The sequence below is a fragment of the Meriones unguiculatus genome, chromosome 14, assembly GCF_030254825.1.
Source record: "Meriones unguiculatus strain TT.TT164.6M chromosome 14, Bangor_MerUng_6.1, whole genome shotgun sequence".
NCBI lineage: Eukaryota > Metazoa > Chordata > Mammalia > Rodentia > Muridae > Meriones > Meriones unguiculatus.
In genome coordinates, this window is record NC_083361.1 from 85,680,614 (window position 1) to 85,703,698 (window position 23,085).

At 39.8% G+C, this 23,085-nt stretch overlaps 2 protein-coding genes across 2 annotated transcripts in view; one reads left to right on the forward strand and one right to left on the reverse strand.

Moving 5' to 3' along the window:
- The window catches only part of Ppme1 (protein phosphatase methylesterase 1), a 49,741-nt gene extending 31,451 nt beyond the window's left edge, over positions 1–18,290 (reverse strand). The window contains exon 1 of the mRNA XM_060367656.1: positions 18,020–18,290. Within this exon, the coding sequence (XP_060223639.1) occupies positions 18,020–18,120 (101 nt within the window). The 5' untranslated portion in view covers positions 18,121–18,290. The remainder of the gene's footprint in view (positions 1–18,019) is intronic.
- Positions 18,291–18,557: 267 nt separating this feature from the next.
- C2cd3 (C2 domain containing 3 centriole elongation regulator) overlaps positions 18,558–23,085 on the forward strand; it is a 96,258-nt gene continuing 91,730 nt past the window's right edge. The window contains exons 1-2 of the mRNA XM_060367661.1: positions 18,558–18,802; positions 20,676–20,945. Of these exons, the coding sequence (XP_060223644.1) occupies positions 18,748–18,802; positions 20,676–20,945 (325 nt within the window). The 5' untranslated portion in view covers positions 18,558–18,747. The remainder of the gene's footprint in view (positions 18,803–20,675; positions 20,946–23,085) is intronic.

The window sequence follows — 23,085 nt, forward strand, 5'->3', positions numbered from 1 at the left end:
GTTTTGGAAAGCTAAAAGAAGCCAATGCAATTCAAAGTGCATACTGGGAGAAGGAAAGAATGCTCGCTAGGAGGAAGTTGAGAACGTAGGCATGTTCTCGGCGGTGGTGGTGTGTGGATGGTTGTCTATGTGGGACTCCAAAGGTCAAAGAGGCATTGGATAGTGTAGAATAAGATGCACAGGTAAAACTATCTTCTAAAAAATTAATATGATAAAAGTACAAGATAAAATTAATTCTGAAGGAAAATATGTTTATAACTACCTTGTAAGGACAGCAGTCTTGACTGGCAATGTAATTAAAAAGAAAGAATTGACCTTTGAAAAGGTAGCCAACAAAACTCAGGAGTGTTTATAATATAAGGAATGTCAGACAGAATCAGAATCAATTCTAAAGTTGAATTATTAAGCCTTATTTTAAAATAAAAACTAGTTTGATAGGTTAGTGCATACCAAATTATTTTATGTCAAAATAAAATTTATTTGAAACCTAACAAATGAATATAAAAGTTCTATTTCCTGCTACCCTCTTAGCAAACAGGGACAAAGCAATACTGTGAGACACAAAGCAAATCTGGCTTTTGCCTAATTCACAGAGCCATTGCTGTGATCACAGACCAGGTACAGATCTGACAAGGGCTATGGGCATGCCATGAAAATCATTCACACAGGTCCTGGGCGCATGTAATTCTACTGCTCCAGGAGACCCATTTGCAACTGTAGTAAGAGCTGTAGAGCTGAACTTTGACCCCCAACAACCTATTTCTAGAGAAAAGAGAAAAAGAAAAATGTAAGATAATATGCCTTTTAAAGGCAGTTGCTAAACCTGCAATAATTTTTCATTTGCTACCTACTAAGTTTGTTTCTATAACCCAATTCTGTGCTGTCTGTGTGACTTTAAACACAATACTTAATTTCTACAGGCTGAGCTTCTCCACATCTGATGGGGCTGTCGTGTCAACTTTATACAGGCTGGTCTGAAGATGAAAGCAGCTCTCTCTCTCCTCATTATTCTCAGGCTAGCTTGCTCTATTTATACATTTTCTAAAAATATTTTAGTTCTATATTTGCTATAGTTCTCCAGTTAATCCACCTAACTTGGCACCAATGCTCTTCTGAGAGGAAGCACATTCCCCATGTATTCACAGACCCCGACACATCAATAATTAACGTCTGTTTATACAATGAAAGGATCCCACGTGAAGATAGCGCTTAGCTTGATGTCTCAGTATATACCCAACATTACTACCATTAAAAGGCTTGGAGGCTAATAAACACAACCCCTTACTTAAACTTAGGAAGTGTTCCCACAAAAGCAAACGAGACACACACAACTACAGAAATCAGGCCTGTAGTACACAAGTAAGGACAAGGAGCAACTCAGTCTAGAAACAAACTCTGACACTACCTGATCGACAGGCCATGTCGATTCAACTGGGGCCAGAACAGTCTTCCCACAGGTGCTGGGGTTACTGAACACATATCAACAGTTTCCACACAACTTCGACTTTCAGAAGGATAGAGTTAAATTTCATGAAATGTAGCATGGTTCTAAAATCAAATTATTTTAGTTTACATTCCATTTCAATAATTACAAGATTGTTGAATACATGGCTAATGCAAAAAATAGACTATCAGAGTCATTCATCAGTGTCAATGGGTGATTGGTTTCAGGAACCCCATAAAGACACCCAAATCCTCAAATGCTAAATCACTTACATAAAATGGCTTAGTACTCTATTTTCAATCATTTCTAGATGATCTGTAACACCTAATATAATGGAAATGCTGTAGGTATGATCATGCTGCACTCTAAGAGGACAATAAGGGACTGTTTCCCTAAATATTAGAAGCACTTGTAACTGAAATTAGTAAAGAACCCACAGACATGAACAACAATTGTTGTTCATTTGGCTACATCTAGAAAACAGTGTAGAAACAAAGACTAGAAAACAAGCAAAGAACTACAAAGAGAATAATATCCAAGCCTCATGTCAAATTGGAGTTCCCAACAGCAAGAATGGGACATGATGGATTCCTGGGACACAGGTGACAGCTGTAGTCTTCAGCTGCAGATTCATGAAGTCCAATCAATACAAGAGCACACTAAAACTGCAGAAAGTTAAGGACGGCACTGAAGGACATGTCATATGCTTGTTCAAACACTATCATCAAGTGACACAGAAAAGGACTAGAAGAACCCAGTGCCTGTCAACTACATCAAGCTAAACAATCTGCTGCTTAAGCACAAGAGAATGCTATGGCGATAAAGACAGAATGTAAAAGCCTTCATGTACTGCAAAGGAGTGATCAGAACATGTTAGATTTTAAAAAGCAGAACAGTAAGTACACTGTTTTTATGTAAGGATATAGGAAAACACATAAACATATCTGTTAAGCTTCAAGTTGGAACAAAAATTAGGGGAAACGGCTCCTTGTGAGGAATGTGCACCAGTTAGGCTTTTCTGAATACACAGTTAAGTATGACTTTGGAGTCATATGAATAAAATTTTTTAGTATGTGTTTTAAGCAGCTTCTGATAACTGTACAAGATAATGGGTTGTGATATAAGATTTCCATATATGTATATGACATTTGTTGATCATATTCACCTGCTCCACCACCTTTTCATCTTCATCTCAGCTGGAGTTTTCTTCAACATTTCTCTTTATTGAAGTCTGTTTTCAAATCTTGGATTGTTGTCATCATTTCATTCAGCCTTATGTTTGTGCTTTCTTGGGCATCACTCAGGTATCTATTATCTTTAAACACACTGATCTGTTTCTTTGTGTCTTCTTTAAACTCCTTAAATTCTTTCCTGATGCCTATGCTTATTTTTTAAATTCTGTGTCTGGAGTTCATCTAGATAATTGTCATCGGAGAACATTTCTATAGGCCTGGCAGGTTTTAAGGTAGAAATACTATCTTGATCTTTCTCTTTTTGTTTTTCCTCTCTCTCTCTCTCTGGGTGTGTGTGTGTGTGTGTGTGTGTGTGTGTGTGTGTGCGCGCGCAGACTTTTTCTGTGACTTTTGTGTCTGATGTAGACACAGCAGGCTGGGACAGAGCACAGGATCTTTGAGCTGGGCTGGCCTGGAGTCTAGGGGTGAAGAGGGTGGAACTGGGCAGACCAGGCCTGAGTTCTAGATCGTGGACACTGTCTAGATCCAGAACTGGGGAGAGTAAGCAGAGGGGGATCTGGTAGACTTGGTGCTGGGCTGTAGATGGAGCAGGAGGGATGCAGTCAGGTGGTAGGAGAAGTGGGCACGAGGGATATGTTTCAGAGCTTGGAGGTTGGCAGGAGATAGGAAATTGTCTGCAGCAAAAAGGCAGAACTAGGCCAGGACATTGGGTACACAGATCTGGGGATTGGGATGGTAGATAGAGGTAAGGATGAGGCAGACTCACCCAGCTGAGCCCTGACACAGAAATATAGAAAAGGAGGGGAAAAAAAAGTATCCTAAAATTCATTTGGAACACAAAAGACTCCAGTTAGCCAAAACAATCCTAAGCAAAACAAAACAATGTTGGGTATATTACCAATCCAGACCTCAAGATATATTACAGAGCTATAGCAATAAAAGGAATATGGTATTGGCACATAAACAAACATATAAACCAATGAAACCTAAACATGAATACATGTAACTACAGCCATCTAAGATTTGACAAAGATGTCAAAAACAAACACTGGAGAAAAGACAGCATCTTTAGCAAATGGTTCTGGGAAAATGGATGTCCACATGTAGAAAAATGAAATTAGATCTGTATCTATCACCTTGCATAAAAATTAACTCCAAATGCAAACCTGAAACATTGAAACTGCCAGAAGAAACATAGGCAGTACCCTGATATAGATGTAGGAAAAGACTTTCTGAACAGGAATTTGCCCAAGAATTAAGGTCAACAGCTGGCAAGCAGAACCTCATAAAAGCAAAAAGCTTCTGAATAACTAAAGAGACAATCAAGAGGAAGCCGACAGAATGAGAATCTTTATCATCTATACATCTAACAGAGGATTAGTATCCAGATTATATAAAGAGCTCATAAAACAAAAGATCAACTCAAAAAATGGACTACAGATCTAAACAGAGAATTCTCAAAAGAATAAATAAAAGTTGTTTGTAGAGGAACTTTAATTCAGAACATGGCTGCTCTGGCAAGAGATCACACCCAAAGACCCTCTAGGTATGTGTGATCCGGCTGGAATACAAACACTCCTTTAATCCAGGAGACAGAGGCAGGAAGATCTGAGTTCAAGGCCAGCCTGGTATAGAGCAAATAGCAGGTAAAGAAAAGCATAGGCACGGTGGTCCATGCCTTTAATCCCAAACAATGAGGTAAAGATAGTTTGTAGAAGGAAGCACCCCTGTATGGAAGTGATGCCTAACTGAGTGGCAGAAAAGGTGACGAGTCAGAGAAGGATTTGACAGAATAGGATATGACCAACTCTCACAAGGAGAGAGAGGAAAGGGAAGCTACTTAAGGGGCAGTGCAGAGAGAGGGACAGAAGGCAGTTTTACTGGGACAGTAATAGACAGACAGGGTGCAGAGGGAGAACACAGGTGAAGACTGAATGAGCCAGAGAATCAGAAGGAGCCAAGAGAAAGCAGATTGTTGGAGTTAGTTTGAGGCCAAGCAGAGCAATTCAGGGACTGAGAGAAAAGCCAGATTGAATAAATTAACTAGAAGAGGAGTCTGAGCCAGAACAGCTGAATTAAACCAGCCAGCTATGAGTTCAGAAAGAACAAGAAAGAGTACGCTTATTCAGCTGTAAGTCTCAGAGGCTGAAAACATTCTACGCCCAGGTAAGATTGTATGTATGGTGGCTAGAAGCTTCCAGGACTAGGCCTAGGTTAGCAGATGGAGGCAATAATCCTCTGAGACAATTGAAACAGGGGAATAAAAGTTCCTTTTGCAGTGGTTCTATTAGTCAGCGTTCTCTCAAGGCACAGAATGAGAGATTTATTACAGTGGCTCAGCGGCTGTGGTTTGGGCAGCCCAACAATGGCGGCCTCCCAAGAGAAAGTCCAAGGATCCAACAGCTGTCTCCCAATCTGACCTCAGTCCCAGAGGATTCCTAGAGCGCGATACCAGCCATACTCCAGGCTACACTAGACCACAAGTAGGTCCTTCACTGCTAGCGGAGGAATATCTCAGGAGCAGAGTAGATGAACTTGCCAGGGATAGTAAGGGCAAGCAGGAAAAAAGCCAAGCTTCCTTCTTCCATGTTCTTTTATATAAGCTGCCACTGGAACATGTCACCCAGACACAGGTGGGTCTTCCCACCCCAAAAGATTTAGTTAAGAAAATTCCTCCCAAGCCTGCAGCTTGGGTTTTAGTTGATTTCTGATTTAGTCAAGTTGACAATCATAAGATTAGAAATCACAGTGGCTAGGAAATATGTCAAAAAGTGCTTATCATCCTTAGCAACTAGGGAAATGCAAATCAAAACAACCCTGAGCTTTCATCAATTCCTAGTCAGAATGGCAAAGATCAAAGATCAACAAAACTGACAATAAATGATGAAAAGAGGGTCTGGGGAAAAGGAAACTTTCATTGACTATAGGCAGGATTATAAGTTGCTACAGGCACTCTGAAAATAAGTATGGAGAACCCTTAAAGAGAGAAAAAATAAATCTACCATATAATCCGACCATATGCTTTCTTGGCAGATGCCCCAAGAACCAAATGTCATCATTGCTGCTCTATTCACCACAACTAGGAAATGGAAACATTGCCCTTCAACTGCAAATGGACACTGAAAATGTGATATACATGCATTATGGAGTACTGTTCAGCCACAAAGAAAAATAAAATAATGAAATTTACAGGTAAGTGGATAAAACTAGAAAATATTACACTGATTGAGGTAACAAGACGCAGAAAGACAAATGTGGCATGTTCTTTCTCATCTGAGGCTCCTGGCTCCAATTCTTCAGATGTGGGCATACAACACAGACTAGTAAAGGAAACTAGACACTAGAAATAGCAAAATATAAATGATTTGAAGGGAGAAATGGAAAAAATGGAGGAGGGGTAAAATAACAGTAAGCATGTCTCAAAACGCCATAATGAATCAATTCCTATTATTTACCTAAAGTATATATACTAAATTCAAATCTATGTGTATACATATACAATTTGAGTAAAATTTCCCATCTGGGCTGACAATGCTCCCCACAAGTACTATAGACTATCTAATAAAAACTAATACTTTGATCTGAAAAGTCTCCTTGAGTCATTCGTCAGGGAAGTCCCAGAGACTCCCAAAACAATGTAAGCTATTGCTGCTTCCCTTGGCTGCATCCCCGAGGTTGGCATTAAGTCCCCACTGTTGAAGACACCATGCACTTTGGACATAGGACCCCAAGAAACAGAGCTGGATCTGACCTGAAAGTCTCCTCCCCTGAGGACCAGCTTACAGAGTACTATATGGTGCCTTGCAATCTTCCAAGGGAGGAAAGGAACCAGGAGTTGTGCCCATCTGTGACACTTAGGAACCACAACAATGAGCAGAATGGCAAGATATCCATCCCTAAGGGTGCAATAGTGGCACCCTTATATTACAACAGTCTAATGTAATATATATAATATGCACACACGTGTAATATACATACATGTATGTATATATGTAATATACATGTAGACATAGATACATGCAATATATACATGTTACATGTAATACATATAGATACATATAATATATAAAAATATATATTATTCTATCAGTTCTGTTCTTTTAGATATCTCTAATACACATGTACACACACATAAAATAAATGTAAAAATTGTAAAAATAAAAAATGTAAAAATAAATGTAAAAGTCAAATGGTGGAATAGTTCATTTGGTAAGATCAACTTTAGTTTGGTTGAAAAAAGATCAACATAAATAAGTTATATTTCTATATAGTTACCTAAAAATTAAAAAACCTAAAAATAAAATTAACAGAACAATCCTAACAAAGTATCACTGTTAAGAATACTAAGAGTTGGGGGAGGTATAGATGACATGGCTCAGTGGGTGAAAGAATTTATTTAAAAAATCTGACCAGGGTTCAATCTCCAGAACTCTATGGTGGAAGGAGAAAACTGGCTCCACAAAATTGTCCTCTGGATATCACACGCACACAATGGCATGCAAATCCCACCTGCAATAACAATAATAAATATACCTTTTTTTCAATTTTTAAAAAATTAGACAATCCTTAGGGTGGCTAGGGAGATGGGTCAGGTGGTGAAGTGCTTGCCATGGAGACAGGAAGACCTAAGTCTGTGTCCCAGTACCCAAGGGCAGGCCAGGCAGGACAGTGTGTACTTGTACCCGCAGAGCTGAGGTGGAGCCAGGGGGATGGCAGAACACTGAGCAGGCAGCCTGGCCAAAGCAGCAAGTTCCAGACGCAGTGAGAGACCAACCTGAGGAATAAGGTGCCGGCTCAGCTGCTAAGAGCACTCGCTGTTCTTGAGAAGGACCCAGATTTGATTCCTCCCATCTACACAGTGACTCAACTGTCTCTAGCTCCAGTCCTGGTGGTCCAACACCTTCTGACTCTTCAGGCTCTGGGCGGGCATGAGGTACATAGGCATACATAGGGGGCAAAAACTTGCACACATAAAGTAATAAAATAAATCTTAAAGAAGAAGGTGAAGAGTGATTGAATAAAATCAAAAGTCAAGGAAGATCAGATACCCACAAAACTTAGGAAGACAGAAAACAAACTGAATATTAAGCTATTTAGCAGAGAAATACTGACGACTGTAAGCAAATGAAAATATAAACTCATATGTACCGAAACCCCATAGAGTTGAGGACTCAGAGACCCCTAAGGAATCGGAAGTATTCTGCTCTTACTGGGTTTTTGTTTGTTTTTGTTCATTCTTTCTTTTGCTGTAACTGCAGGAGTTTTAGCTTTTACATGTAAGCCTACTCTATTTTGAGTTAATTTTCATATGTGATAAAGAGAATGGGTCCAACTTGGTTCTTTTACAAATGGATAATAGATTATCCCAACGTTGCTTTTTTTTCTGGGGGGGAGGGTCTTTTTCCTAATGCATCATTTTGACATCTTAAAAAAAAATTTCTTTTGACCATAGTGAATAGATTCTTTATAGGCTTTCCATTTTACCCTGTTGATGTACTCAGTGACACATATTTGTCTGACCGTGTGCTAGTATCACACCATATTTTCAATGTTGTGGTTTGTACTAAGTTTAAATTAGGAAGCTTCCAGCTTTGTGCTTTATGAAAATTGTTTTGAGTCTTCTGGGTGGGTTCCTTCCATTTCCATGTGAATTTTGGGACGAGTAGTCTGGGTTACAGTCTTCACAGTCATTTCTTTGACTATGAATAATTTGGAAAGTATTGCCTCTTAATACTAGGTGTTTCATATCTGTGGATACAGGTGTTTCTCCTTTTATTTCTTAGAGCTCTTATATAGATTTCAATGGACAAGTATTACATTTCTTTAGTTATTCTAAGTATCTGTGTGTATGGGTGTGTCTGATGTTTGTGTACATGTTTATATATGTATATGCATATTTGTAGAAACCACGAGTGATGCTGAGTGTCTTCAGTCACTCTTTTTTCTTTAAGATTTATTTTATTACTTTATGTGTGCAAGTTTTTGCCCCCTATGTATGCCTATGTACCTCATGCCCGCCCAGAGCCTGAAGAGTCAGAAGGTGTTGGACCACCAGGACTGGAGCTAGAGACAGTTGAGTCACTATGTAGATGGGAGGAATCAAATCTGGGTCCTTCTCAAGAACAGCAAGTGCTCTTAGCAGCTGAGCCGGCTCTCCAGCCTGCACCTTATTCCTCAGGTTGGTCTCTCACTGCGTCTGGAACTCACTGCTTTGGCCAGGCTGCCTGCTCAATGTTCTCCTGCCATCCCCCTGGCTCCACCTCAGCGCTGCGGTTACAAGTGCACACTGTCCTGCCTCCCTTTTTTTCAAATTACTTAACAACATTGAGGAGGTTTTGATAGGTTGAAGGGACAACAAAGAAACACATTAATTTCTATGACTTTCTGAGTTTTAAAACCAATAAAACTACAACAAAGAGAAGTTAAACACCTTGTCTAAAACCACAGAGAGCAGATGAGCTAGAACTCTCAACTCACTTTCTTATCAGTTCTCCACACTGTCCTCCAAATACTACTAGGTCCTCTCTATTCTTGAAATCAAAGCTGGTAATAAGCCCCAGGAGTCCTAAGGAAGGTGGGAAAGGAACCTTGCCCTGCTGTTGGGAAGGAAGCATAACAATAGGCAGGGGAAGAGTAAAGGTTTGTAACTGAAATGATGATGATGGGACAAAGCAGGGGTATGAAACAAAAAGAAAAAATTAAAAATGTCTTTCTCTCTCTCTCTCTCTCTCTCTCTGTGTGTGTGTGTGTGTGTGTGTGTGTGTGTGTGTGTGTGCATGTGCATGTGTCTCCCCAGTATCTAGTGCTACTCCCAGGGAGAGAATATGTGTGTGTGCTTTAAAAGAACTCCATCAGGGCTGGAGAGGTAGCTCAGAGGTTAAGAGCACTGACTGCTCTTCCAAAGGTCCTGAGTTCAATTCTCAGCAATCCCATGATGGCTCACAACCATCTTTAATGTTGTCTGGTGCCCTCTTCTGGTGTGTAGGTATATATGCAGATATAACAAGTCTTTCTAAAAACAAAAAAAAATTAAAAAATAAAAGAACTCCATCATAAATACTGATATACTTACTGTACATGTGAAATCCTAAGTCTTATTCTTAATCTTGTTGGTAGTGAGAACATTAAATTATCCAGATATCCTCATTGTAGACTCCCAAACTGGAAATAACAGTGGTTTGTGTAAGGTCTTGCATTCAGACAAGACAAGGGATATTCAGCAGGAGTACTCAAATAATGTGGCTTCAAGCAAGTTAAGTGAAACTGCATTTCACTGAAAACCATTTCACATAAGATACTTAATCTACAAGAAACTCTAACCCACTGAGTCAGACAACATAAAAATCTACTTTGCTTAAAATGCATAGATAAGAAAGTGCTGCCACACAGTAAGAAGAGCTGTAATTTTATATCTTTGATAATCAAGGATTCCTTCCACTTTAGGGAAAAGGCCATATTTTGTTCCACTACTCAACCAACATGAGGACAACATAGTCACTAACTTCTTTTACTAAAAATTTAAAAGGATCCACAAGGAGAGCAACAGAACCAAAAAATCTGAGCACAGGGGTCTTTCCTGAGACTGCTATTCCAACCAAGGACTATTCATGGAGATAACCTAAGACCCTTGCACAGATGTAGCCCATGGCAGTTCAGTATCCAAGTGGGTTCCATTGTGATAGGAACAGGGACTGCCTCTGACATGAACTGATTGGCCTGCTCTTTAATTACCTCCCCCTGAGGGGGAAGCAGCATTACCAGGCCACAGAAGAGGACAAGGCAGCCACTCCTGATGAGACCTAATTGACTAGGATCAGAAGGAAGGAAAAGAAGTCCTCCCCTATCAGTGGACTTGGGGAGGGGCATGCATGCAGAGGGTGGAGGAAGAAAAGGATTGGGATGGGAGGAGGGAAAGAACCACAGGGGGGATACAAAGTGAATAAAGTGTAATTAATAAAGAAAAAAAAGCCTAAAAAATTTAAAAGGATAAGACATATCTTTCCAATGAACTAAAGGTACTTACGTGGCCTCACTGCCTAACACACTACTGGCATAGCCTTCTTACACGGAGTGAGGCTAGCCTTGTACCATTTTGAGAGAAACTGAAGCAGCTAGAATCACTATAGTGTAAAGCAGTCTAACAGAGACTTTACTATATATCAATTCTGGTACATTGTTTTCGTATTTAAGGAAGCAATGTTTCAACAATGCAGGTTTCCAAGGAACAGTCCTAACTCGTTGTGACTGCCTGCATGAGAGTGAACAGTAAAACCAGAATCAGAAACTTCAACATAGGTGTTGACAGCTTGGGAGAAAACCTTGGAGACTGATGTAAAGTGTTCCTCTAACCACTGAGAAGTGAATGGTTTGAGACCTAGATGTGCAGTCAAATGAGGTCAGCAGCATATGTCAAAGGTAAGATAGTTTTACATAAGCATAGTGCTGGTGTGTGGGCTGCTGTCTGGTTTTAAGAACTGTTCCATGGCCAATGTTCCTGTGAGGCACAGAGAACTATATTGGTCAGAGTGATTCACAAGAGTGAAGATTAAATATGAAAACGTGTCAGGAGCACTGTGTTTTATTTTGTTCCCCTTTCCCTTTCTGCATGCACTCAGAGTGAAATGTGATCACTCCAATAGAGCTCTTATAAAATAATGGGAATTTTTTATATTAAAAAGATGAACTCTATCGGATGAAGTATTATGTCACAATTTAATTGAAAGGCCTTTTTTAAAAAAGGTTCATTTGATGTCTGATGATGCTTTGTTTACACATATTTTCTTTATTCTTCTAACAACAAAATTGTGATTGATTTATTTATTTAAGTACAAACTCCCTTAGTATTTTATTTACTTGCTTCACAGTGGTTAAGTAACTGGAACTCAAATTTGCTGAGTAACGCTCAGAAATGATGAAAATGCAGCATTTCCCCAACAGGTAAGCACTGTCCAGTCTAACTTTAAGTGGAAAGGAGGGGCCAGAAACTTAATAGGAATGAGATTTTAACCTGTGATCACTGAAGCAGATGTGATGATGCATACCTGTGATTCCAGCACGGGGAGGCTCAGGAGGGAAAGCATTAGTATATAATAAACAAATTTTTATTAAATTGAATTGTGTTACACCCAAAACAATGAGTCTGTATATAGAGGATCCTATTTTCTCCTCAAAACTGAGTAGGACTAGTCTTATACATTTTAAGAAAAGTCAAAATTACTGTAGTTATTGCTAATTAGTGAAGCCAAGAAGAGAATCCTACTTTTCTTTTTAAAACCAATCTTTTTTTCTTCTACAAAACAGTAGTACTGAAACAACAGTATCGAAATAGAATTGAAAACCATGTCTCTGTGGACAAGTCCAAGGCAATCCTTCTGTTTCTGTATGGCCCGTGAGTTGGGAGTGGTATCTGAAAGCATAGGGAGAGACAGACACTCCATAATGACATGGAAATTATGTTTAAAGTAGGAAGCTGCTTTGGATTCCAATTCAAACAGTTGTTTAAAAGTAATGAGAACAAAAATGTAGGTGACATTCAAACCTCAGTGTTTACAAATAAAGTATTATTGGAGCACAAGTCCATTCACTGCCTGGCTTCCTTCGCCCTACAACAGCAGACCTCAAGTGCTGCAACAGACATTCTATGAGCCCCTTCACAGAAAAACTGCTGATATAAAAGTGCTGTACAAATGAGAGGTACCACAAAGACAGAAGAAAGGAGGAACGGAGCAGAAGGTTGCTCAGGTCAGGCAAAGCCTTGGGACTCATCTGAAAAGAAGGTTATGCATTCACCAAATCAAATTTATAATTTTTAAAAACTACTACAAAGGAGCAAATAAACAAAACCCTTTGCACTCCAAGAGTTTGAATATTTTATAAGGGGAAGCAATCAATTTGCATTAGTTTATCACATACAAGTTTGACGTAGTAACAATGAGAAAGGAAAATCAACTAGACAAAAATTAACAAGTGAATGAAAATGACAAAACATGTTATGGATGCTCAGGGGAGAGGGAGAGAAAAAACATGGGTTGGAGTAGCCTCAAAGAGCTTCGTGAGAGTCGGACTTCATCAAGTGAAGAAAAAAGGAGGCAGGCAAAATAAATGTAGTAGTTAGCACATACAAAAAGCCTCAGTGTAGCTCAGTGGAAAGGAACAAAATTGGCATGCATACAAACTGAGTTCAGTACTCACTATCAACTAAAAAAATAAAAATTTAATGCCACTGCCTGAAACATAACTATGAAGAGTTTTTGATGCTTCCATTTAAAAGTGTACTATTTGATCTAGTCCCTAAACTTGGCAGTCAGCAGTGTGTAGGTGACGCCTCCTTACAAAACAGTTTTCAGTCAAAGAGATGAACATGGCAAGAGCAGAAAAAAAAATAATCCTACAAAAATAAAGCTAGTGTGGAAATTACTCCTAATAAATATTACTTTCCTGTATGAATGGATTTGCTTTCAGGTTAAGAGAATTAAAGAGGAAAAGATAATCAGGAATGGATCCTTACAATAAAGAAACCAGTAACAAGCATGATCTAGCTTTAGGTCTTATAAACACTCCTATTGTGCCTACACTCTGGTGCAATAAAGTACAAATTCTACTACTCTATAAAGTTTAACACATTTTTATAAGAAAGGAAATACAGCTCTGGTTATGCCATCTTCAAGGCACCAGTGGAGAAATGGGATTTTTAGAATAGAGGTAGAAATAGGTTTCCATCAATGGTCAGCACTTAGCAAAGGGTCAGAGAGGGCTGGTGATAAAGTGCCTTCTGCTCACCTAATGACCTGAGTTAAACCTCAGGACCCACGAGGTAGGAAGGGAAAGTCGGGATTCCTGTGAGTTGCTCTCTGACCTCCCACATGTGTGCACACACATAAATGCAACACATTAATACAAAATTAATTTTTTAAAACTCCAGAAAAAATTCTATCCTAAAGAAGCTCCTAGGAAGAGATAGACCAACAATTGTTATGTGAAATAGGTGTTTTATGTACAAGGAGCCAAGGCAGCGACAATGGTGTGGTTCCTACTAGATAACCAAATAAACAAAACCATACAATCAACCAAGGCAAGGAGAAGAGGGAAAAAACTTTAATTCTGAAAGAAAAAAAGAAAAAGAAATATAAGTTGCAAATTTTAAGCAAATGTCTTAAACATACATAGGCCTAATAGACTTGAAGATCTGCTTAGAGTTACTGATGAGGCTTATGAACTTGACAGGCGCTTTCCCAGGCACTTGTCACAAACTCTCTAGATAAGGAATTTTGCAGGAGAGGCTAATACTGAAGTTTAATTGGAGCCAGCCACTTAAATCAAGGCACTGCTGCTTTTAAGACTCCCTCATTAGCAGTACTTTAAAGAGAACAGAAAAAAGCAACCAGATGGCTGGCTGGGAGTTCTAGAAGGGTTGGAGTGCCCCTTACTAGTGATAAGGACACCCTCCAAAAGTAGATGTTGCAAACTGGAAAACTGTATACAATTTGAATCAAACCATTAAAAATTGTCTAACTCAAATCTTGCATTAGGGAAGAAAACAAGTAGGTTCTGTTATGTACCCAGCATGACTTTAAATTCTGCAATAATAGTATTGCTATGTTAAAGATGGCTCAGAAATGCTCCTTCTGTTAACCCTGAAAACTGGATTTATACTCAAGTGTATCTGGTGCCAAAACATCCCTTCTACGATACTATGATGGTTTTCCAGCCAGAGCAGGAAAAACTGACCAGAGCTACATGGTTTGGTAATGGCAGAAGAGAAAAAGACTTGATAGGAAGCGAAATCAGATTCTGATGGGATTTAAAATGGCTGAAAATTTCTCCATATTCTCTTAGTCAATGTTCAAAATATATTGGTAGCATGTGCTGGAGATAGTAGCCAATACCTTATCTGAAGTATCTATTAAGGAATTATGCCACCAGGATTTCAGGCCTTATCCAAAAACAGCACTGGTGTACTTGAAAAGGAAATAGCTCCCAAAGGCTAAAGCTGGAGTGAATTCTAGTTCTAACACATACCAGTTGGGTGACTTTTGATCTAATACAAAACTCTTTACCCATAAATAGAGGGATCTATTTCGTAGAAGTGTAGGTAGGTTAAACCAAATAGCATAACTGAACTGCAGTGGCAATGCAAAACATTTAAAAAATAAGTATTACTATATTATCTATAGATATATTGGAATTTCTAAATACAATTTGAAAAACCCAATGTACTCAAAAAAATTCATAAACTTGGAATAAACAAATGTACATAAAGTTTGGTGAAAATGAGGCAAGAAATCAGGGTAGCCTGGCAAACACTTCTAATCCCAGCACTAAGAGGCTGAAAAAAGATTACCTAGAATTTGAGACAGCCTGAGACCCTGTTGCAAAAATAACCCCCAAAAAACAAAAACAAAACAAACAAAAATTAGTTTTGGGTGATGGTCAGTGCACACAATTCCAGTACTCAGGAGGCAAATGCAGAAGGATCCTGTAAGTTCAAGATCAGCCTGGTCTACACAGTGGGTTCCAGGCCAGCTTGAGCTACACAGTAAGACCCTGTGTCTATCAAACCAAGGCAGAGAGAAAGTGATAAGTAAGCAGCAAGTAGAGAGCGAGAGAGAGAGAGAGAGAGAAAAAAAAAAAGATGCTTAGAAATGGACAGAAATGAGATTCATCAAACCATACTAAGAAAAGATAATCTAGAGACAGAATATACAAATTAAGTATAAGTAGGGTCGTAACCATGAATCAAATCAATAGGTCTCTGTCTAGACACCCAATTGTACTCTCTAAAGTTAGAGCTCTACCAATTAACTTTTAAGTGTGCCTTACTCAGTAGCAGGAATATTTAAGTCTTGGTTTTCACATTTACAAAAATATTTCCTCTGCCTTTGAGTCTGCCTTACAGAGCAAAATACAAATTTCTAGGTCTCTCAGGTTCTTCAACCAAAAGACACAGTGCTAAAATAGGACAGTCTCCAAGTTCTCTTTCAGCTTTATGATTCTAAAAGGAACAATCTCATTTACTATTAGCATGAGACTCCTTAGAAAGCTTATGTAGAAATAAGAAAGCAGAAAAAGCAGAAAGGAAAATAAGACACTTGAGGATCATATACAATTCATCAAAATCTTCTCCTCTTCATAACACTGACAGAGCATTTTTCTGCTGGGTTTGGTGGCATAAACCTGTACTCTTAGTACACAGATAGCTGAGGCGGGAGAACCAATTCCAGGCCAACCCGGGTTACAAGATGCTGTATCATACAAAAAAGGAAAGAAACAGCATCTTTCTAAAGCATTATCTTTTCCAGAATAAGCAATGCGCTAAATCAATAAAACCAAAGCATCTATTTAAAAAGGATAAAGTACCAGCAACTATAAAATCTTTTAATGAACAGATTTTCTCTTGGCATTGTCCCCCAATTCATTTTCAGAAAACTTATTTGATAAAGCGAGGAGTTGAGGTCTATTTAAACTTACCAGAAGCATGTAGAATTGTTTTTAAAAACTAGCACTTAAATGTATTTGTACAGATGAGTACCAGTGTACAGATCAAATTGTAGTTAGAAAAAAAAAAAAAAAACGCCACTCCTAAGCTAGGTGTGGCAGATAATCATGAGTTCAAGATCACGCTATATAGGGAGACCATGTCTAAAAAAACGAAATGACTGAAAACATATCAAGATGCAAAGGAGGAGAACCTCCCCTATCAATGGACTGGGATGGGACATGGGAGGAGAAGAGGGCCAGTGGGATGGGGGCAGGGGGCGCGAGGGAGGGGCTACAGCCTGGATACAAAGTGAATAAATTGTAATAAATTTTAAAAAATTTAAATGCAGATCAAAATTATTACACTCATTTTATATTTCAGGCTAATTTTCCAAAATAATGGTATAGGTCAGCTTCCAAATTCTCTATATTTTAAAAGTCAATCTTCATGTCTTTTCACAACCAAATTTTATCTTATAACAAGCCTTTCATTTCCCCTACTATTATGCATCCATCAATCTATCTTCAATTTTTTTTCTTTTACTACAGATCATAGATCTCCTGGATTCTGATTTTTCCAACCATTTCCACTACCCCTCCAAGCCCACCGCCCATTTTAATTTGCAGGATTCTCTTTCTCTCCATTCCTATACTCAGCCTTCACAGTATTAAATCTATCTTTGTTACCTTTTGATCAGTCTGTGAACATACTACTTCTTTGGAACTGAATGTATCTCTTTGGTAGTCCTTTCCTCAAGAAAATCTACCAGTTTATCTCTCCAATCCCAAATACAAAATATACCTCTTTTCTTTTTACAATCAGTAATCCTCTAAATAGCCCAATGACTATCCAATTCACTCTGCTTTCCAGCAACTCTTTCTAGTATGTTCGACTATGATGCTTTCTCCAGCCGGCAAGTATACTGTAACTTGCACAAGCCTGTCAAGGACCTAATTTCCAAAGTTTCTTTCATTAACTATTTGTTAAATTGGGAGTGTAGCTCTGTGATGTGGCATTTGTCTGGTGCTGGTTTCCATTCTTAACACCACAAAAATGAATAAATATTAAAAAAAAAATCAAGACACACCCGCCATCCCTCCTGCTTTTCTGGCAAACTGGTCTCCCCCATTGTGAAGGGGCTACTCCCTGCGCTTCACGAGTTCTAAATCTGGTCCCATTTGCTTGGGGGGAAAATGCACAAATCTTTTTCTTTAAGCTTCCCAGATTTTACCTCTCTGGTGCTTCCATTTAACAAATCCCCATTACCAGTTATTTCTCGGTCTCTGGAGATAAGTGGTTACTGTTCCAAACTCGGTGTGTCTTTCTCATCACACCTCACCAATCTCCCTAGCCTCCTAGCTACGTTCTAAGTCTTTCCTTAGGCCCACTCCCCAATCTTTGTAGCTCACCCCTCATTCTCTGAACCCGACTTCTACAGTTCTGGAAATTTCTCTAGTCTCTGCGCCTCAGATGTTTTCTGTACCCCTCAGGTGAAAGCCTTCTTACTCCTGGCCAAGTTACGTGACCCACCAATTCCCCTCAACTTTTCTCTCAATCATTCCCTAGTCGCCTTAACTATGGCAGATTCCTCATTTCACAGTTTCATTCTCCCAATTTCATCACTTCTAGAGTTGCTTCTCGTCGTCCCTTAAATCATCCTTTCATCTTTCTCAACCTTGTCCTTATCCCCCCCTCTCTCCAACGTTATCCGTCCTCCAATTTCTATTCCCTTAGCGCCTCACCTAGTCCCCGAATCTACCTTCTACCCTATCTAGACGTCTCCAGGCCAACACCAGCATTTCCTCCCATTCACAGCGTCCCTTCCCGAGGCACTCTGAACGGCCAAGACACCATTCTCCACCAGCCTGGGCCTGGCCTCCTGGGAGGGAGGCACAAGTCACGTACCCCATCCGCATCTTTGCTCCACTCTGACTGCCTCCGCTGCCGGGTAGAGGAGGGCGAGGGGGTAGGCGGCCGAGGTGCATGCTCTTTTCGAGGGCCGACATCAAGGGGAGGCCGCACGCCGACAACTGTGGCCGAAGCTCAGTCCCACGATACGTGCGGTACAACCGGTCACAGCTCACTCCTCTAACGACGCCCAGTCGCCTTTGGACAGCACCCAGCCTCCAGCAGCGCCGCCTACCGCCCACTGGCTCAGTAAGCCCCGCCCCCTCGCCTTAGCGCTTCCACCGGAAGTGCGCAACAGCCTTCGCACAAAGGAAACTGGGTAACGGAGTCTGCGGATCCTTCACACTCCTGTCAGAGAACTCGACAACCCTCGCCAGAAAAAGGAGTCCTCCTGAAGGCAATGCATGCTGGACAATGGAGTCCTCAAATGGTGTATTGCTTTGCGCTTGCGCACCTGCAGATGCCCTGGTCCAACCCCTCAAAGGTAATAAAGCAAAGCATCCTGGGTGTTGTAGTCCAATCGCAGGAAAGCATATTGGAGCCTTCTATTGGTACCGCTTTCCCGGAACTGTTAGAGGAAGAGTTAGTTGCTTCTTCCTGCGTCCCAGGCTTCCCAGCGGCGCCCGTTGCCGGGGAACGCGGGCGCCTTGGGAAGGGATGGCGGGATCGTACAGCTTAGGAGCTGGCACCTGCACCGAGTTGGTGACGAAGGGCCCGGGTTCGGCATGAAACAACGGAAAGGCCAAGTGTCTGTGGGCGGCCGTGGGCGCAAGAAGAGAGGTAACTTTATGTGTCTGAGGTTGAGGGAAACATAAAGGGTGAAGGAATTCTAAGGAGACCTCCACCCGTTCCGGTTAAACAAAACAAGACAAAACAGGACGGAAGAGAGAATAACCAGGGAACCATAAGTTCAAAGAGGATTTTTTTTTTTTTTAAGAATGGAAAATAAATAGCTCCTGTGGGTCGATAAATGAGGCAGAGTGAGCATTAATAGGTACAGAGGGGAGAACTAAGCGCCTGAGATGATGAAAGGGTGTGTGGTAGTGGACTTGTTGAAATCAGTAACCCAAGCTGACTAGAAGAGTAGGGATTGTTAGCTTCAGTGACAGCAGAGCATAAAAACTGAAAACTAAATATGGGGCTATCCTCACCTTGTCACATTGGGTGACTCTGGCTTTTTAAGTTAGAGTTCTCTCTTTAGTGATGATAGTGCTGTTGAGAACAGCGGTGGTACGTTAGACCGTTGGGCTAGGGGCAGAACTGACACCAGTGTGGGAAAGAATCTAATCCAAGCTATCCAAAGATGGATAAGGCGATTTTAAGACGATGCCTTTTCTGCTAAGAAAGATGGAGGCTCCGGGAAGAAAGATGTTCCGTGCTAGGGTTCCCCGTGTTACCATTCAGGCACTGGTTGAGAAGAAGAGAGTCAGAGTGTGAGTGCAGTGGATGTCCTTGCTTATTGCATGTGCATATCCAGGTGCACTTACTATATGCATGGATATGCATATGCTTTCATGTTTCAACGAGTTATATCCCTGAGCTTTATGGTGGATCTTTTCTCCACTCTACAGGGCACAAATTGTTTGTTTTAGTTGACATAACTATTTATGTTGATTCCTGATAGGATAGATTTCAGTATATTTTCTTCTTATGAAACATGATCATTTCCCAAGGGAAAAAAGTCAGAGAAATAGAAAGATACATAAATGGTTTCATTTGTTTGTTGAGACAAGATCTCCCCCATGGACCCCAGGCTGGCCTTGAACTTAAGATCATCCTGCTTAAACCCCTCAAATATTTTTTAAGTCTCTTCTAAATCTTTTAGAAAGAGTACTGATTGAAAACCAAGGTTGTAATTGATTGTTTCACTTACATTTTGATTCATTATCTTTCTTAAGTCTAGTTAGATTCAAAGGTAATAAATATTATGAACCCAGAACTGAATGATAGCAGCCAATCTAAAGATGTTAGTCTCTGCCCTTCACTGCATAATCTTGGCAGCAAAGACAACTTAAGATGGTCTTTGCTGAAACATGAAGTTGTGTTGATACACACTAAATTGTGTGTAAAGGGAACTACTGTTTTATGTTTAATGGCAGTTTTAAGTGTTAGATAAAATTACTGTATCTTAACTGTGGATTTGTAACAGTATTTAATAAAACTTCCAACTACTGAGTTCACAAATCTGCCCACTTGAATAATTACGTTTGTGTTTTTCAAATAGTATCTTTAAATTAAAGTTTGGATTATCATACCTTACACAAACAGTTCTTTACTTAGAATGACCTGAATGCAACCTAAATATTCTTAGTTATCCAGCTCACTTAACTGACCAGGTAGGTTATTCTATGGCCTGTTTTTCTAGTTACTTCTAGGTATTAGAACAGTTAGTTAAAGCCTTCTCTGTAGACACTAAGTAGTTTTGTTTATTTTTCATTCAAAGAACATATTAGGGTGGGGTAGTATACACCTTTATCCTAGCTCTCAGGAGGCAGAGGCAGGTGGATCTCTGAGTTTGAGGCCAGCCTCTTCTACATAAGTGAGTTCCAAACAAGCCAGGACTACTTAGTAAAGTTGTCATTAAAAAAAAAGTGATTTCTGTTTTCCATAATTAGTCTAGATTTTAACTCAGTTTTGTTGTATTCCTCTGTAGGTTTGAGTGACATTTCACCATCTACAAGCCTGCCACCTCTGGTTGAAGGGCAGTTACGCTGCTTTCTCAGACTTACTGTTAATAAAGTTGTATGGAAGGTCGCAAAGCCTCCCACTTGTGTACTTGTCCGAGTGAGATGGTGGGGAGAAACATCAGCTGGAACCCTCTTTTGTCCCAGGGATGCACTGCAGACTGAGCCAAAAGCTGTGAGGACAACTACTCGTTACGCTATCCGCTGTGGTCCGAAGCAGTTTACCTCATACCTAACAGGTGTGTTTTGTTTTGTTTTCTTGAGTAAGAAAAAAGGTGTCTTTTAACACAGGAATCGGAAGTCATACGTTTATTTGTACATCCAGTGAGATAACTGTTCAGATGATAATCTGAACATTTAAGCTGGTGCTAGGAACTGTAGGGTTTGGGGAAAGTAACTTTACATTTTTTGACCTATTTCCTCATCTATAAAGTGAAATCTAATAGCTACCTTTTGATCTGGGTATTTTCATGAAGAAGCAACCTGGTTGCGTCAAAAGAACACAGATTTGAAGTCTAAACAGTTAAATTTGGACTCTAGATTCAGACCTGATTGCTCTGTGATCTGTATGATGTTAGGAGGTTTATCTCTTGTTTGTTTGTTTTGCTTCATTTTTTCAGTTTGGTTTGGTTTTTCGAGACAGGGTTTCTCTATGTGACCCTTGACTGTCCTGGAACTCACTCTGTAGGCCAGGCAGACCTGTAACTCAGAGATTTACCTGCCTCTGCCTCTCAGTTGCTGGGATTTAAGGCACACGCCACCACTACCAGGCTAGAATGGTTTTTAAGATCATAGAGTCTCTGTTTCCTATTATGGGGAGAATAGTACTGTCCTTATTAGGAATTATGGGACTTGACCTGCACCATTTTAGGTGTACGGTCTACACAGATATTATTTGAAGCACTGAGGGATAAAGTCTTACATTATTGTCCTTCCCAAGAAGTCATGTAAAGATTAGTTGAAAAAAGAACTGACACTAAGTGTTAATGAATAATGCCAGATAGTATGTGAGTAAATATCTTATTCCATACCTAGAGAATTATGACTATACTAGGTTGTCAATAAAGAGGAATCTTGCGAACTATTAGGAAACCATATTCCTACTTCTGCTTTTACCCTTGCTACTTTACCTTAAACAAGCCATTTCATCTTTCTAAATTTTAATTTTCCCATCAATAATTTGAAGGAGCCTAACACAATATGCTATGCCAATGCCCAAATTTAATTTCTAGTTAGGAAGGAAATTATAGGAAAGATAGTATTTGAATAGGATACAGATAGGGAGATATAAGAGATGACCTAGCTGTCAAGATAACCATGATATGTTTCTAGAAAATAGAGGGCCAATATGGGCCAGTGGGCAAAGGCACTTGCCACTAGAGTTGGAGCTGAAGGTCCCACCTAGTAGAGGAGGAGTACCTCTGACAGCCACTTGAGCACTATGGCAGTGTACCCTCCAAGAAATGAAAAAAAAAAGAAAAGAAAAGAAAATGAAGAGCCAAGAAGTCTATAATTCCATCATACAAATATATACTAAAAGTGAAAACTTGGAGCAAGTATGACTATTTCTTATCCTTTGTGGGCGTTTGCCTTACTGTTGTTCTTTTCTGTACCCTTTTCTTGCATATCACACTTAAAACGCAAAAGGTAAATTAAGGGGTAATTCATAGATTATCATGAAACAAAGTATCCAGGGTAGAAAGAACAGTCAAACAATTGAGTTCAAATAAAACAAAAAACACAGGGAGTGATGGCGTGTTTCATAGTTTGCGAAATACTTTCAAGTCTGTCATCTTGGGAAAATGATCCTTGACGTAGGTGAGGTGATGGTTCACTCCTTTAATCCTGTCTCTGAAAAGTTGCTAAACATTGTAGTGCTTTGAAAGCCTTTTTGTCAAAGGAAAGTGAAAATACAGTTGAATGATTAAGATGGTGCTACTGGGAAGTCCTGGACTTCATGTTGCGAGGCCCTAGCCATTTGCTGTGGGTATTAGACTCATTTTCCAAGTGGCGGGCTTGACGTTTAAAGAATTAAGTGATTAACCCACGGTCATCCTACCACTAGCCTTGACTTTAGGAAGAGAGCTTACAGGTGGAAAGACAACTCAGAAGTTAAAAGTACTGTCAGCCTTGGTTCCCAGAACCCGTATGGTGGCTGTCAACAGGCCATACCTCCAACCCAGGGACCCAAGGCCTGCTTGTGGCCTTGAGGGAGCACCAGACACAAAAGTGGTGCCCAGACATACATGCTGGCAAACTTGCATACACATAATTTTCTAAGAACAGAAGGCTTAATAATGCCTCGTTGTTTATTTTATGTCTTTTCTTCTTTTACCCTTTACTCTTTTACCAGGAATAGTGGCCATAAACATTCAGAGA